This window comes from Homalodisca vitripennis, chromosome 2 (genome assembly GCF_021130785.1).
Source record: "Homalodisca vitripennis isolate AUS2020 chromosome 2, UT_GWSS_2.1, whole genome shotgun sequence".
In the NCBI taxonomy this organism is placed as follows: Eukaryota; Metazoa; Arthropoda; class Insecta; order Hemiptera; family Cicadellidae; genus Homalodisca; species Homalodisca vitripennis.
The window spans coordinates 124,368,185-124,386,285 of record NC_060208.1 but is presented as its reverse complement, the minus strand read 5'-3'; the positions used below and the strand labels follow the sequence as shown (position 1 = coordinate 124,386,285).

The following is an 18,101-nucleotide window of genomic DNA, read 5'->3' as shown; positions in this document are numbered from 1 at the left end:
AACCTATGTCTGGTTTAAATATGTTTAATATGTTTAATAAGTTAAACAACCCTGTAGAATGTTATTTACAAAATTTTACAGTAACAAATGGCCTAGTAGTACCTGAGCTAATAAACTTTTTGAAAACTTTGTTAAAACTAAAATGTGAAACTAGCCTATCAGAAAATGAAATTTTAGCATTGTTACCATGTTATGCAAAAGGTCCACTTTTAGCCAAAATAATACAGTGTAAGTCTGTCATGCCAAATGTCAACTATCTACACAGGGAATTAATTAGTGCTTTTATCCCTGTAGGCCTAATTGAAAGACTGAGACTAGATTTAGTTTATAGGGCACAAAGGTTTGATGAGCCACTGTATGAATACATCTATGACATCAAAGAGCTCAGTCAAGTTTTATTGTGTAACATAAGTGAACAGGACTTGGTAACTTGTATAAAAAGAGGTATTAAGCCTACAGATAGAAATAAGTTAATTTTTGAAAACAATCCCATTTGTTTTACAGATTTGGAAAATGTGTGTATAGCTAGTAACAATATAACCTTTAATGATAACTTAAGGGACAATTTAAGTAAGACATACGTTAACAACATGTATCCACCACATGTTGAACTTAGAAAAAGTAGGCCTACTGTCAAAAACCCAAAGTTATGTTTCAATTGTAATAGGCCTGGTCACTTAGCAAAAAATTGTTTTAGGAATCCAAAAAACTAGTCGATAGGGGAGTGGTATTACACACAACACCTAAAAATATCCCTCCCCGGTTTCATAAGTTTAAGAATAATAATTTTATAAATAGTAATACAGTAAGAAAAGAAAAACATTATTTTATGAGAGTCTATGGTAAGGTAATTAAAAATTGGAGTAAATTAAACTATAGAAAACCTAATTTAAGACTAAATGTTAGACAGTGTAACAATATGCCTTTAATTGAAGCTATAGTGGGTAAAAATGTAAAAACAAACTGCTTATTAGATACTGGTGCTACAAGAGATATAATTAGTAAAGAATTTTATGATAGCCTATTGTTGAATAAAAATGTTTCTAAATTAATGAAGTCAGATGATAGAATGTTTGCTGCAAATAACACTAAAATAAAATGTTTTGGTTACTGTTATGCTAAGATAAAAATTTCTAAATTTTGTTGGAAAGTAAAATTTATTGTATTGGATAATTTAAAACGGGACATTGTATTGGGAAACCCATTTATATCTAATAGCAAATTAATTTTAGATCTTGATGGAGATTCATGTTATTTTAAATTCAATTGCAATGAGAAAATAACTATTGTCAGACAACAGCCTTTTGAACATGAAGTAAACAGCATTGATGTAAAAATAGGGTGCACTAGAGCTGAGGCTGAGATACAAAACCTTATAGGGGATTTTCCAAATGTTTTTAATCCAAAATTAGGAGAGGCTCTAGATTTGGAAGTGAGATTAGTTCTAAATGACCCCACACCTGTAAATATTAGGCCTTATTTTATGAGCCCTCCTACTGTAAATAAGATGAAAACAATAATACAGGATTGGTTGGACCAAGGAATAATTGAACCCAGTACTTCAGCCTACTCCAGTCCAGCCTTTTTAACCAAAAAGGACAGACTTGTAGTCAATTATACCGAATTAAATAAAAAGTTACAGAAAATTGATTTTCCCATTGGTGAATTAAATAATTATTATCAAAATCTTAGTGGAGCCAAATATTTTTCAATAATAGATTTAAGAAAAAGTTTTTTGCAATGTCCATTATCACCTGATAGTCAAGATCTTACCTCATTTAGCACTATATTTGGTAAATATAAATTTAAACGAGTACCCTTTGGTTTACATGTTGGTAGTGCTGTATTGTCCGCCTATCTGGACAAAGTCCTAGACAATATAAAATTTAAATATGTGATAAATTTTTGTGATGATATCTTAGTGTACAGTAAAGACCTTGATTCGCATTTAGTACATGTCAGAGAGATTGTAAATAGACTAAGCAAACATGGCTTAACGGCAAACCTAGAGAAAGCAAAGTTTTGTTTTGAGGAAATCTCCTTTTTGGGGAACTTAATAAAAAATAATACAGTAACTATAGATCCCGAGCGAACAAGGAGTATAAGAGAATTTATGCCGCCTAAGAACGCCAAACAAATTTCACAGTTTTTAGGTATGACCAATTTCTTTTCAAAATTTATAAATAATTATGCCGAATTATGTAATCCTTTAAATCGTTTAAGAAGGAAAAACGCTAAATTTGTTTGGACAGGTGAATGTCAAGATTCGTTTGTAAAGTTAAAAGAAGCTATAATGAATCCTCCTGTACTCCAGTTAGCCGATTTTTCAAAGCAATTTATAGTAATGACAGATGCTAGTGGAATAGCCGCAGGTGGTTGTTTGTTACAGGAAAACGACCAAAATGAATTAATGCCAATAGCCTATTACTCTAGGAAATTTACTGATGCCGAATTAAAATATACTGTTTATGAAAAAGAAGCATTGAGTGCACTAATTTGCATAGAAAAATGGCACGAATTTTTAGAAGTAAGAACCTTTAAATTAATAACTGATAACCAAGCTTTATCCTATGTCCTCAATTACAAAAGGAAGGTAGGAAGACTTGCCCGGTGGATCGAGAGATAAAATTAGCCATGTTTAATTTGCCATTTGAGGTGGAATTTAAAAGTTCCACCGATAATGCGCTGGCAGACGCCCTTTCACGTATGTTTGAGGGTGAGTCGACGGGAACAGCTGATCCGAGCCCCAGTGACTGCCGGAACGTTCCAGACCAGGATAAAAATAGATTATCGATTTCCTTCTGCCATTCAAACTCCTCCCGAAGGCAAACATGTAAACGAACATCTAATATAAAGCCTAAAATGCAGATAAATAATAAGTGCAATAACAAGGATAATTTGTGGTTGTTAATTAATGATTTGCCATTAGCGTTTAAAGATTTAGAAAAATATCAACTTCAAGATAAAGAAACTCAGCGAATCATTCAATCTGTAAAAAGCAATAGTAACAATTTATGTTATTTTATAAAAAACAATTTACTGATGTACAAAAGGAATGTAAAAAGTAAGAGTAAGATATTTTTGCCTGTACAGTTAGTTGATTTAGTATATGAATTCTTCCACAGTTCTTTAATAGGAGGTCATTTAGGCATTGCTAGAACGCAAAGAAAAATTAATCAGTATTTTTATAGACCTGATTTAGACGAAATTATAAAGGCAAAAGTGAAAGCATGTAATGTTTGTAAAATGAGTAAAGTGTGCCAAAGAAAATATGAAGGCGAATTAGTATCTGTGCCATTTAAGAACAATATGGATTGTTTATTCATAGATCTTTTAGGTCCCTTAGTGAGAACTAGAAACAGCAATGTATATTTACTTGTAGTTGTAGATGCCGCCAGTAAATTTCTATGGCTAATCCCTTTGAGGGAATGTAAGAGTGCTGAAATATGTAATAAATTAGACCGCATAATTTTTAACAACTTTTCTGTACCTAAAATAATAGTGTCAGACAATGCCGCATATTTTACATCACTGTATTTTAAGAAGTTCTTATTTAAGAATTTTATTGAACATCGTAGACTAGCGCCTTACAGGGCTAATGGAAATCAATCAGAAAGGCATATTAGAAACATATCTACATTATTACGTAGTTTCTATCACAACTGTCATAGTAATTGGGATAATGACCTAGGCTATATACAATTAAGTTTAAACACCGCCCATAATGAAAGCACAGGTTTTGCTGCCTTTGATTTAATGTTTAATCATTCCTGTAATAATGCTTTATCTAATTTATGGAAGCTAAATGATCTAATTGGTGAGAATTTGTCCAAGGAAACTGTTGTAAACAATTTAAAGAGAGCTGTGGTGAATGTAAAAAGGAGTATAGCACATAACAGTAATAGACAAAAGTACTCAGAGCAAAATGTAAAACATCCCTTTAAGTTGCATTCCTTAGTATGGATTAGAACCCACTATTTAAGCAATATGGTAGAAAAGTTTTGTGCAAAATTAGCACCAAAATATGTAGGAATTTATAGAATTTTATATTTTTTAAGCCCTGTAACTTGTATTGTACAACACACTGAAAATGTTTTGAATGTAAAAAAGGTTCATATTGTAGATTTAAAATTAAATTAAGACCTGTTCTGTATAAATAAAAAAAAATTTTGTAGCATCCCTAGCTTAATGAACCACTTGCTGCCAAATTTAAAAGATAAGATAAAATCCAGGAAGTTAACTGTTAGGTGAATTCTTAACGAATGTGTCAATGGAAATAAAATATAGAAAAAGAATTTGAAATAGACTTAGTGTAAAGAAATGAGACAAAGTTGATCCTGACTGTTTGTAATGAGGGAACCAAATATGAAAAATTGTCTGTGTTTTGTAGGTATGCCGAAATGTTGAATTTTGAATTTTGTAGATATATTTGAAGTGTTAAAATTCATGTAGATGTAAGATGTATAGGATGTTGTATGTAAATATATATATTAAGAGTGATGCAGTATTAATACGAAATGTGAGACTTAGCTTCTCGTGAGGGGACGTTTCATTCCAAAGTATTCGATCCATATTGGTAACTTGTCCGCAAGTCTCAGGGTATTTAATGGCACAACACTATACACAAAACACTGGTATGAATGCAAAAAAAGAAGTATGAATGTGGGGCCTATATAACAAAACACTACACTACACTTGTTTACGATTTAATCGCCTTAAATGCCCTTATTCTTGCAACGACCCGCAAATTCTAAAACGCTGCAACGTGCACTGCATGAAAATAGTTTGCATAAATTGATTTTCTATTTTTGGTCCCTAAGCGAGCAGTCACAGAACTGCATTGGCATGCGATCTAGCGGATTTCATAGGAAACTTTTGAAACCCCGCGCTATCGTATTGTTATGGTTGAATTTGAATTTATGTAATGAATAAAAGGTTTAATTAAGTTTGTTATTTAGAATATGTTTAAAGTAAAGCGACTAACTAGGTTGCGAAATCAAAACAGGGGGGATATTCTGTACCGTAAATTAGTTAATTAAATTTCATACAATATAAATTTCGCAACCTAATCAGCCAGTATAATATAATATTATTTTACATCCAATGTTCCGGAACTAAATTATTGGGCGGAGTAACTACCTAATTGGCACGCGTATGAATTTTTTCTTCTAACCCTTTGTAGCAGCCCAACTACGTAACCGATCAGACCTCGCGCGCTTTGTCCGTAAGTAAAATTTATCTTTTCCTATTATTAAATTAGCCCTTTGATGCCAAACGTATAAAATGAATGTAACGTAAAGTAAAGATGTGAATAGTAAAGTAACTTACCCTTGAAGATCTTTTATTTGCTTGATTGAGATAGATAAAGGTTGTGGCGTCATCCTTATGGCGACGAGCACGTTGTTATAAATAGTAATTTGTATCATTAAATGGCTAATACCGTCGCGAATTTGTTTTAGGCGAGTTTACGTAGCTGATGTATCTCACGTGTTGTTTAAATAGATGGCTACCACTTCCCAAATTCTACTCCTCTTCTAGAAATAACCGTTCTTAGACTACAGCTTCAATGTCTCGTGCCAAGACGCCGACACCCGGGTTGTGAGTCTACCTATTGCGAAGGGAAGTGAAATATTATTGTTTTGTAAAGTAAAACGTCGTATGCATAATTCAATAGAACATTGGATATTTTAGGCCCACCTAGAAGATATACTTTTTAGTTATTATATTCTAATTGGCAGCAACGTGGCATTACATAACTTTTCCTTTACCATCTAAAAGTGGTGCTTTTAAGTTTTCGTAATTAAACTGAACTTATAAGTAAACTTTGTATTTCTAGTATTTATTACTACGACCTCAGAAGTCACTACCCCCATGTGTTATCGTCATACGGTACAAGATGTTATATATAAATAATTTATTTTGTAAAAATTAATTAAAAATTGATTTGTTAATAATGTATTATAAATTGGAACTGGTAGTTTAACCCATATCTTAAAACTGTTACTGAGCTGTGGATAAGGGAACAAGGAACAAAGCTAATAGAATAAAGCCTTACTAATAATATTTTAACGTTCTAACCGTATTATTTCCTTATGAAAACTGTTTGATTTTGTTAAAAATTTAGATTTAGACACCTGGTACAGGAGGCTGTATAAAAATATTTGTATTTTTCATGTTGACAAAAATGCGTCGTATGTAATCACTTTTAAGTAAATAATAGTCCCATTATATTGATTCTCGTACACTTATTAGTTAAAATAGAAGTATTTTTCATACGATTTACAGGGTAAACCGTAAAACAAATGTAAAAGTACGTACCTGTATTTAGAGTAGGTCTAATTATCACGCAATTGATAAAGCCAAATCAATATTGACTGTCTGGTACAATGCTAATATTGAGGATCACTGTTGTTTGTTGTTGATTAATTATCTCTTGGAGGGGAAATACAATCTAGTGGATGATTAATGTTTATGCCTGGCTGTGGGTGATTAAATATAATAATGTAGACAATCGATTTGTAATACAATTCTTTAAAATATATCTTCGAATGAAAACTATTACGCACAGTTTTTAAATGCTTATAATACTAATGATTAACACACTAGCAGACCAAACACTAATAACCACTTAAATATATTGGTACTATAACAATATTTTTAACATAGTATTTCTCTAAATACTATACAAGTTCTAAATATAGAGCAGTTGTATAACTTTAAGTACAACTTATGTAAAAGCTTTTACATGAATATTTAGACAATCAACTGCAAGGTATTATGCTTATAAAATTAATATAGATCTTAATTTTTATATATTTAAATAAAATGTATTTTTAACAAAAACACGATTCATCTCAAAAATAATCAAACATATTATTTCGCAACTATCCAAAGAAGGGGATTTTTATTGCTTTCATTTAAAACGTTATAATAAAGTCTAAAACTGTGATAGTTACAAACCAAATGGGCTGCAAATATTTTTCCTATTATTTCACACTATTACGTATTGATTCTTTCAACTTCTTAAAAATCCTTTAAAAAATTAATTTTTTTCTTACAGATAAAATAGTGACGAAGCCTTATATTAGGTTAAAGAAATTTAGATGACTTTTTTTAATACATAATTAACTGTCATATTTTTAAATACCTAGTCAAGAATTCCTTTAGTAGGCAAATATGGAATGTTTTATTTGGAGAGTAAATATAGAGAGAAAACGAAACAGCAATAAAGCTGTACGAGAAGTTGAGTTCTCTTCTCTCAAAGCAGCTACAAAAAGAAATAGGTTAAATGTCTCTCCTACCATTCCTTATGTCATGTTTTAAAAAATCACACAGATTTATATTATTTTCAACAATTTCTTCCTCTTTAGATTTTTAAAGAACTGAAAGAGTTTACAATTCAGAGCACGCAGTCAAGTTATGTTTCAGTGTAATGTACTATCGCGGTATCGAAATTTACATTTTTATATCCTTATAAATACTTGTGATCACTATACACAAACACACGACTTTTGCATACTTATAAAATAGAAAAATGTATGTTAACGATTATTTGATAAGCATTATTTGATAATGATTTAAGCTGTGATTACGTCACTTTGGAATGTTTGACTTTAATTAGATGTCTCCAAACTACGTACGGCTCGTGGGTCATAAGTGGGTTCCTTTCGGGCAGGAGCCACACAGTAAAAGTAATTACCTTAAATATCGAAATAACGGGACGATAGGTGCTAGTATTGTAAGTAAGATATCTGCACGAGATAGGCGAACTTACAAAATAGTTTCAACTCATCTTAAGATTAATGTGTACACTAATATTTCCCTCCGTGGTTTCTTTCTGTTCAAGTATTTTACTTCAATATTAGCCTCATGTAAACCTTTGTTTATGCAGACAGACAAAGGTCAACCACCTAATTCTTGTAAATACAAGCCTTTTTGTTGATAAAATTCTGAACCTATTTTTAATAAACAATTAACTAGTTGGTTATGATATATGAAGAAATTGAGCTCATATGCATAGAAAAGGGGAATTGCAGTGCATAGATTATACGCTAAAGTGTATACGAATGTTCAAATCGCAACACATGTGCCTAGTGTTCTGTGTACACCGCAAAAGCCGTACGAAGGAGCGTTATGTGTGGAGAGGTGAGTTTGATTGGCTGTAAATCTGCAACTCATCTTTCACACATATGTTACTCCATTCGCGGCTTAAGCTAGCATAGACTACTCCATAATAAAGATTACTGCGTTTCAAATATTTTTGACATTATTATAGATAAGATTGAATATATCAAGAAACATAAAGAATTGTACTTAAACTAATTTTATAGTGGAAAGAGAATAATGTACGCTACATCAATACGAGCGCAACATCGAGTGTCGTACGACTGCTGCGCGGCAACATCTTGTCACATTGTCTGGCTGCACGCAGTTGACGTATAGACCCTAGTTGACAAAAAGAACCCCTAAAAAGCTTAAAGTAGGTCGTCGTCTCAACGACCCTCTTACTATATTTTATTCATTGAATCGAAAATGGGTTGTTGTCACTATGACCCTTTTTCACATTGCTTATACATTGCTACATTGTGGTCCGTTGACACAAAGAATGTAATTTAAGGTTGTTGAGACAACGACCCGGCTTTTGAATATTCAACTAAAAAGACAATACGTGGCGTTGTTTCTACGAACCCAGTTGAGTAATTGACCCTTTTCATTCCATTTAATGAGTTGTTGTTACAAAGAACTTACGTAGAAAATGTTAAATTTCAAAAGTGGGTCGTAGCCTCATCGACCTGTAGACTAAATGACCCTGTCTAATTCGATATTTTCCCGGAAAGGGTCGTTCAATCGTTGATTAGTAGTGTAAAAGAAATATCAACATTTCAAACACTGATATAAAAAAGAATTCAAACAACAAAAATGTCATTATATTTTGTAGCTTGTTTAAAATACTTGGTAAAAGAATTTATCTGTATACATTTAAATAAAAATGTTTTTTTTTATGATTACCTGTCTATCATTCTGTCTCCTCACAAACATATCTAAAAAGAAATTAGTTATATATTTGATATTATTGATGTAACCTCAGCGAAGCCGGTTGGGAAACGTGTTGTGGCCTTGTTCTACGTCGTTTTTGAAGGGTTATATTTTGGAAAATGTATGTACCATCCTATAAGTGTAGTTTTTAGAACACCAAGTAAGCTGCTATTATTCCAGTGGCTACAGTAGAGCATATATAAGCCTTTCGGGACACAAAAAGTAACGCTCATAGCGGTAGAACAAGAAGACCCAACAGGACTGTGCACATAAAGAAATGACAGATCTTAGTGCAACAATTTAATAAAAGTAAAATTTCACATTTTAATCTAGGTCTGCTGTTACTGTAATTTCAAATACTTTCTTCCCATATTAAAAAAAATATTATATCCGGTATTTCACAGTGTTTCCTTTATACATACTAAGTTGGGCAAGCGGTAGCACTTCGTGTCGCTCCAATTGTAAAATTGAATCGGTGGTGGACAAACTATATTGAGATCAGGCTTGTGAAAATTATTGAAGTTATTTTAGAAATGGAAAATCACAACAATATATTGTGTGTTTCTTAGTTAAATGATTCAATACACATCTACTACCAGTGTCAACCGAAAAAATAGTCGCCATCTTGTAAACGAGTTTACATTGATATCCACACCACTATTTTCACATCCAATATTACATTTAAATATCTATAGAATGTGCCAAAATTTAAAACCAATGGACAGCAGATTGGAGTCTATATAATCATTATAGTTACGCCTCTGTAGAAGGTTTTAAGATAAGGTATAGAATATTATTATTATTCTATATATTACATGGTTATCTCGTTTTCTATTAGTTGCAATGCAGTTGCAAGTGACACGCCACAGGATACAAACGTTTTAAGGTGTGCTCGTGACGTGATAGTAAACATTTAACTGTTCAAAATTCTGCAGAGGGTCAACATTTACTTTAGATCCATTTTATAGCCTGCACACAGTTAAAATTTCCTTGTTATTTGTGGACAACAACAGAAGTTTTAAGCAAACATAACAAAAGTTTTTTGAGTGTTACTTTGTACGTAGATACTTTCGAACTTTATATGCCTCGTAGGCATATAAAGTATTTACACTATAACCCTGCTATATTTAAATACTAAAGACTTCAGGAAGATAAAAATACCAATATATTATTTTAAATACTTTATTAATAATTATTATGGATTACAAGTAAGTGCAATGAGGCCGTAGTTGAAGCGTATGCTGTAAAACGTGATGTGGATGCAGGTCACCTTAATGGATAGGACCGACAAGGCTAGAAAGATTGGCTGTAATTACTTGCCCCCCGGTCTAGGGACACAATACTATATAATACATTTAGGAGGACGGCAAATGCCTTCCATGTCACTGTCATTGTTGTCGTCAACGAGCCTTTCATTCAATTCTAGAATAAATCATTATAGTAAGTACCATGCGCAATTATAGATAATAAACGGTGTTATTAGATAATTGTAGAGAGAAATTATTTCCCTCTACTTCTCAAAACTGATGCTAAGGGAGGGGTACTTTAAATAATCTGTTGTTTTAACGTATCCTTTTGATATAAAGCCCACAAATTAGTATTTTCAAGAACAAAATCTAATGATTGGTTTGTGTTATGTTGAATTGCACAGTTTTACTAAACCTAACATTAGGTCCATGCTATGCCATAATAATATTCTGTTGCATACCATATAGTATGCTTTAAGATGATAAATGCCATAAGTTTAGCTAAACATCGCTATGAAGTCTTATATTCTGAGTTGAGAGGTTTGAGCTATAGGTCTACAAGGAATTTACTCCACTCGTTTTCTCTTTTAGTAATAAAATGTATAATAGTTCGTGAAGTACCGTAATATTTCTGAGTTACTTAAAACTCATAGCCCATAAACCACGACTTTAAGGTTTTACAGTTACCAAACTAATCATTTTCATTGAGGAAGAATCAAACTTTGTAACTGGTAGGATCTTTGGGATCATGTCTCAGGCAGCGATACACAGACTAAACATTATTATTTACCAATTACAAATACATTATACCTAGATAATTGACATAACGCAAGAACGTATTTCACTCGACGGTGGATGGCAGTTTCCAGTCGACAAAACTATGTCTAAAATTCAGTACTAGGGTATTAAGTTATTTTAAATGACATTTACCAGTTGTGAATTTTTAATAAAATAGATCCTTATAACAGGAACGAGCAATACTGATCCAACACCATAGTATTACATTTCATTTAATATATTTAATTTTCTTTCTTTACGACAGTTCATTGAACATATTATTCTCGTGTTGAATATTAGAAATATGTTTGTTTCAATCCTATTTAAAAACTATTAGTCATACAATTACGATAAGAATTGTTATTGTTAAAGACTTTAATACAATATATTTCGCTTGTATTCTAATATATTTATTTTTTCCTTTCCTATGGATAATAATTAATTGTATATTTCAATAATATATTTAAACCCATGTAAGTGTACTTTGGCCACTTAAAACAACATAATGTGTATTTATTGTTATATAAATGGCTCTACTTAACACTGCCTAAATTAAGTTCAAATTGCCAAACAAATATTGTTAATTGCAAATTAATATATTATATAATGTTCAAATTCAGGCTTAGAACGATGCCGAACCTTACCACCATATTTTCGGGACTAGTAATCAAATTGTATAGTATTACTTTAAGATTACAAACACGTGTGAAATATATCTTAAGAAATATCCGAGAATTCAATTCAGCTTACTCTATTTAATATAGTAACTAATAACAAACGTCACTGTAAACAAAAAACGCCTTTGATTAAACTTACCATCACTCACATCTCTTCCGAATCGTCCCGCTGGAGCACCCGTAGAAAATTGGTCCATGACATTTTCATCCACAATATTTTCTTTTTGCGATGAGGGTGCAACCCCTAGAAAGAATATTTATTTATTTATTTATTTCAACGGTTCCACCATTTTTACAAAAGTAATTCAACAAATCAAGTACTTAGCAATCAAGATGACAAATCATAATCAATATACACAGTCTTATGTAAGCTCTAACTTAAACAACATAGGCAATAACAGAGTGATATACTATAAATATAAATAACAAAAACAACAATAAATAACAAGGAATAATAACAATACAGTAACAGCAACGATAAATAAATAGTTGACCAATGCTATAACATTAATAAAATTTAGAAACTCAACAATATACTATCAATAATTAATAAATATTGTGTGACCATCACACACCACTTTCAAAATACTAACTATTAATAATCGACATTGTAAACCAAAAGGCCTTTGATTAAACTTACCATCCCTCACATCTCTTCCGATTCGTCCCCCTGGAGCACCTGTAGGGAATTGGTCCATGACATTTTCATCCACAATATTTTCTTTTTGCGATGAGGGTGCAACCCCTAGAAAGAATATTGTGAGACTCGCTGTGACCATCACACACCACTTTCAAAATACTAACTATTAATAATCGACATTGTAAACAAAAAACGCCTTTGATTAAACTTACCATCCCTCACATCTCTTCCCGTTCGTGGGGAAAATGGGGGTACAGAACCTCTGTACATATCTTCAACCACAACATTTTCTTCTTGCGATGAGGGTGCAACCCCTAGAAAAAATATTGTGAGACTCGCTGTGACCAACACACACCACATCTTGGCCTTACTGCAACATGAACAGGTGTATAAGAAATATGACAGGAATATATGTGTGTGGTAAATATGTGAGCCAATAGAGAGTTATAACTGCAAAATGATTGGGAAACTCAAACTAATCAACACGTTCCCATATTAAAAGGTTGATTCGTTTAATGAGAGTTTATTTCGATATATTCTGACATGAGATTTTATAGCACAACGGTGTACAATAAGATGCCATTAAATGTGAAAGAAAAGGTACAAGTAACAGGTGATAGTGAGACTTATTTTCTGTCAGCTCTATAAACAGGCAGAAGTGTTTCGTAAGAGATGCTTGAAGTTTTTTGTAGCAAATTTTGGAGCACATAGATATCACTGTTTATTTGCAACCATTTCAAATAAAAATTTCATATAAAAAGATTTAATAGGATTCGTTTCAACCAAAGTGTATGGTATAATAATATATTCTTAATTACGGTTAAAATGTTAAGTAGTTTCATTTTAAAAACTTTGAAACCAATTTGAAAGATATAGGTGCATTATTTACAAACTATTTTTAATGTTCTTTTTTTGTGAACGAGTTTATTTTACTATTCGATAATAATCCACTCTTAGCTTGAGACATCTTGTCAAGAGACTATGTATTATGCCATAATTTTTCAATTATACGTTCTATTACTAAAAAAAGACATGTATTTATCTATTAATCACTTCTATTTTATCCCTGATATCATTGAAACACAAAATATATTATAAAAAAGAAGAGAAACAATTTAACTTTCCCTTCCATTTCAAGGATTAACAAGTTTAACAGGTTGTTAAAGTCCATGTTTTTCGCCCTTATAACAGTTTCCCTTATAGTGTTATATGTACTGAGTGACAAGTCTGCTTCATGGCTACTGATGGGCCTGTGGGAGTGACGGGAGTGGTTGAGTGAAGGAGTGGGAAGTGACGGAATTTGGTGCTTGTGGAGTGCTTAGTGATCAGACAATGTGTTAAAAGGTGGTTGCTTGTGTTTTTGTTCTATTTAAATAGAAATTGTAATGTATTAAAAACAATTTGATTTTTTTACTGCTACTTTACCTATAAAATCTTTTGTACAACCTTAAAAAAATATTACACTTGTGACACTCAAATATATTCCCTATAGTAATGTGTAGAAGACCTTGTATATATATATATATATATATATATATATATATATATACACACACATATTTATATACATACAGATATGAGATATTTATTTCATTTGGTTCTATTACTTTCTTACTTGTACATATTTAATTCATAACAAAATTGTTCTAAAAATTTTTTCAAACAAAGAATGTACTGTAGTTTAACAGTACATTCTTTGTTTGAATTTTACTTTCGCTGATGGAGAGATTTCTGAAGTAAACAGGGTTTTTCCAAAAATGTTTCATATTTCTCATATTTCAGTGATAATAAAATTTGCTACACTACTTATTGAAATCTGCAATCTAATATCTTCCTCAGGTATATATATATCCAACTTGTCTAAGTTAAAATATTATTATCGTACTAGAGATTTTCGACACGTGTTAAGTAAATTTTGTGTTAATTGCTTTAATGAATAGCAGAAATTTGTTTCTATAAATTAGGGCCTGTTGAAGTTTTACTTCATTCATTAAAAGTCAATCATCAGTATGATAGAACGAGAGTACTGTAAATTACAATTATAACACAGATGTTCAAAACAACTAATGGAAAACAAATTTGTTAAGATATAAAATTAATTTTTGCATGAATTAAAAAGGATGTCATATTAGTTACGTAATTATACGATAAAGCACTTGTTGTTATCAATCAACGGCACCGTAATTAACGTCATATAACCGTAAAAAAACTACTAGAGCTCTTTGAAACTACTACTATACCTGAAAGAGCGTATGATTAAAAATCTAAGTGAAATACAGTAATAGACAAAGCTGTTTACTTTTGGTCTTTAGGGCATATTTTAAGAATAGTACATGTATCTCTAGAACAGAAACTCCAACCTTTTTCCTAAACTAGCTTTTATCTATATATACGGATATCTTACAGTTTTGGTGAGCTGCTTCCACAGCTCAGCATATACTAGAATTTATGCGCTAACCACGGTATAAATCCGCCTGTAAATTCATATTGACCTCTGTGTGAATCAAACTCGTAACGTCTTGGATAGATAACCGTAGCCTTATCCCTGACATGCGTTAAAGGTAAAGATGTTTTTTCTTATTAGAACATTTGCATTTTGGCTTAAAATTACTTGAAATCGACAAAAATGTTTCATAGTTACTCACAATTGTCCATGCATTGATTTCAAATATTTACATGTATATAATGTAGTATGTATCAATAGAATAAGAAAATAATTCAGATAAAGTAGTAATTAAAACTTTAATTTGGTTAAGTTTTAAATATTCTTATAACGGTGACATAAACATTACACAAACCTCTTTGCAACCTATGTCTATAAGGTCACATATAAACAGCTGGATGATGATATTACTAGATTTTTTACTTTATTCAGCAAAGTGGTGATATTTCAAGAATTAGTTATTTATACTTAATCAATCAATGTATATTTACTCGTAATACAATCTGTTGAAATATATACTAGCTGTTACCTCGGATTCACTAGAAATTTTTACATTTTAATTACTTATACCAATTAGCAATAGCAGTTATGATGTAATTGTATGGAGTGCTGTACGGTTTTCCAAAATTAAGTAAGCATATATCAGGTATATATTATTACAGTGTTATGGTTAAAAGACGATCATAGTTTAACTTAACTGCAATATTATGTTTTGTATATACTTGAGCACATCTTCTTCAAATGAATTAGATATTATTTTTTACGCTTTAACGAGGTTGAGAATTTCCAACCGCCTTAATCCTCTAACGATGCTATAGCTGAGTTCGTCGTACTACCTTGATAACAAAACAGACACACACACACACACACAAACACAGAGAGAGAGATAGAGAGAGAGAGAGTGAGTGAGTTGTGTATACTTTTCCTTTTTTAAATTCTATCACGGTAACACAATTGAGTGTGCCTTATTGCCCTATTAAATAAATATATAAATATGCAGCTGTATGACATCTAATTAAGTCTAATAGTACTGTCTGCCCTTATCATTTATTTTCGGTATAAAACCTTCCAAGGCACTTCCAGCGTATTAGTTTAGTTTGACTTGTCAGTATAATTAAAATATAATTGCATACGGAGGACCCAGAATTATTTCGGTATAACGAATGACCTTATCTACTATCGGTGTATGGAGGGAGTCAGTTTTAAGTCTATGCAACATTTCAAAGTAGACCTTACTAAGGGTGTGCGTTGTAAGTGTCTTGTTGTTTTTAGGCTATAGTTACGGAATAATGTTTTGTGTAGGCATTGTATGTCTAATTTTCTTTTTTTATTTAACTCACTGTAAAAATGCCAAATCTGAATGCCAAATGAGCCCACCATATTCGAGTACCTTAAGTTAAAGCCTTCGGAGCTTTTTTCGTAAAGTTTGGTTTTATAAGAGTAATTATACGGGAGTATTTATAATGCAATAGCCACAGTAAATTCGTTGCTGGAATACAAGTTAGAAATTAACTTTGTCTTTGCTACCTGCAACACTACTTATCAAGCTCTGTTCTGAAATTTAAATTGTAATTTAATTTAAATTGTATTAATCAAATATTTCTGTCTGAAGGTTTAAATATTATCTGAGGGTTTTTTTTCCAACAATTAAAAAGCATTTCAATTAAATATTAAGATTTATCTTCCTACAAAACAACCTCGGGCAAAATCCACTCTAACACCTATTTGAAACTGTTTGTTAGTAATAAAGTACTAATTCGGTTATTAGAAGCTCTGTGATTAAGGGAACTAGAATAAAGAGCGAATAGGAATAGCTGAGACTTACCTTAAGATTGAAACCAGATAAACTATTGTAGAGTTATACTCTTACGTTATTTATACGATCTCTACATAATAGGCGTTTTCAAGCAAAAGTCTATTGATACGTGACGAAAATGTTTGGGTTCATTATTTTGTTATTACAGAGCACGTTTCCTTTTATGTTTCATTTATTGTTCTTATTCCAATTTAGCGTTTATGTTTTAGTAATAAACCATTAAAATTGAAGTAAGTTTCTGTATAACTTTTACGTGTAATAGTCAGTAACTACGTACAATTTTGTACGCAGTAATAAGTGGATTGATTAAATTTAAACCATCAGCTACACTAAATGTACTGCAACAACACAATTTTATATTCCATATAAAGATATAATATAGATATATATTATACATTATTATATTATTTTATAGTAATTCTGTATTATAAATGAATAGCCGTGAAATGTGTTTTAGTGTGAAGAGTAAGTACAAAAGGATATTTACTCGCACTACGAAGTTCACTAGTCTACAAAGTTCACTGTATAACATAAGTATAAAAATTACTATTTATTTCACTACTAGAATTTCCAAAAGACGCAGCTAAAATGTAGTGTGTTAATAATAAATTTATTAACACATTTGTTACTAAATATTTTCTTTTACAATCTGAGCTCAGAAACGACTTCTCTAAACCTACATAGAGGGTCACCACCACATTATTGGGTTGTACAATTGTTGTTTTTAGAAATTGCATGGTTATAAAATGGCAAATTAGGTAAATTCCGCTGGTCTGTACCATACTGCTTAGTAAGCAGCACCTTTACATCATTAACATTTGTTTTATTAAGCTTAACCCCTCTGGCAAAAAACATATGGGTTGATAACAGCCAAGGTTTGTTATGGATAAATCACGTCTTATATCACGCTTTAAATAGTTTCATCTCGTACGACGATATTGCAGCTATTTTGAGGGGTATTTTTACGGTTTATATAATCCATGAATATTTGCTGATTTGGAAATACCATGTTTTCAAAGTTTTCAAACAATAAATTTGTTATATTTTTCAGTAAAATACTTCTCATTCTGAAAGATTCTCTGAAAGATACTCTTCCGTTACAACAATACTAGTTATCTTGTGCGCAGTTTTTTATGTGATCAAACACTAGGTCAGGGGGTTGGTAATAACTCCCAGTTACTTAAAAAAAACCAACTAAACTGTTTAGATGTATAGTCATGTCCTAACTATTTCTACGCCATCAGCTGCATTATTGAAATTTTATTTTACCCACCACTACCATCTGAAACTTGCCTTATTGTTTGTAACTCTTCAGCGAGATGTGTACCTTTAAGCCAATAGTAGAGTAGATTTGACAAGAACGTTTTTACGTTCAAATTCAGACCTCATATAGAAAAACACATTTTCTTTCCTAATTTTACTTTTTGAAGTTCCTTATACGATGGTAAAATTATAAATATAAATC

The 18,101-nt window shown here is 31.4% G+C and overlaps 1 protein-coding gene across 1 annotated transcript; it reads right to left on the bottom strand.

The window, feature by feature from the left end:
- Positions 1 to 10,202: 10,202 nt before the first annotated feature.
- On the bottom strand, positions 10,203 to 16,737 carry LOC124354676. The gene is made up of 5 exons (XM_046805307.1): positions 16,646 to 16,737; positions 12,590 to 12,747; positions 12,378 to 12,482; positions 11,877 to 11,981; positions 10,203 to 10,458 (listed from the first exon to the last, which is right to left on the bottom strand). The coding sequence occupies exons 2-5, from the start codon at positions 12,735 to 12,737 to the stop codon at positions 10,379 to 10,381; spliced, it is 438 nt and encodes a 145-aa protein (XP_046661263.1). The 5' UTR covers positions 12,738 to 12,747; positions 16,646 to 16,737; the 3' UTR covers positions 10,203 to 10,378.
- Between the last annotated feature and the right edge of the window lie 1,364 nt (positions 16,738 to 18,101).

Excerpts from the sequence above, each read along its gene's own strand:
- LOC124354676 (XM_046805307.1), bottom strand. The coding sequence starts at position 12,737 with ATGTGGTGTGTGTTGGTCACAGCGAGTCTCACAATATTTTTTCTAGGG. Across the intron at positions 12,483-12,589 it reads GGGAAGAGATGTGAGGGATG|GGGTTGCACCCTCATCGCAA; the intron begins GTAAGTTTAATC and ends TATTCTTTCTAG. Across the intron at positions 10,459-11,876 it reads CGGAAGAGATGTGAGTGATG|AATTGAATGAAAGGCTCGTT; the intron begins GTAAGTTTAATC and ends GATTTATTCTAG.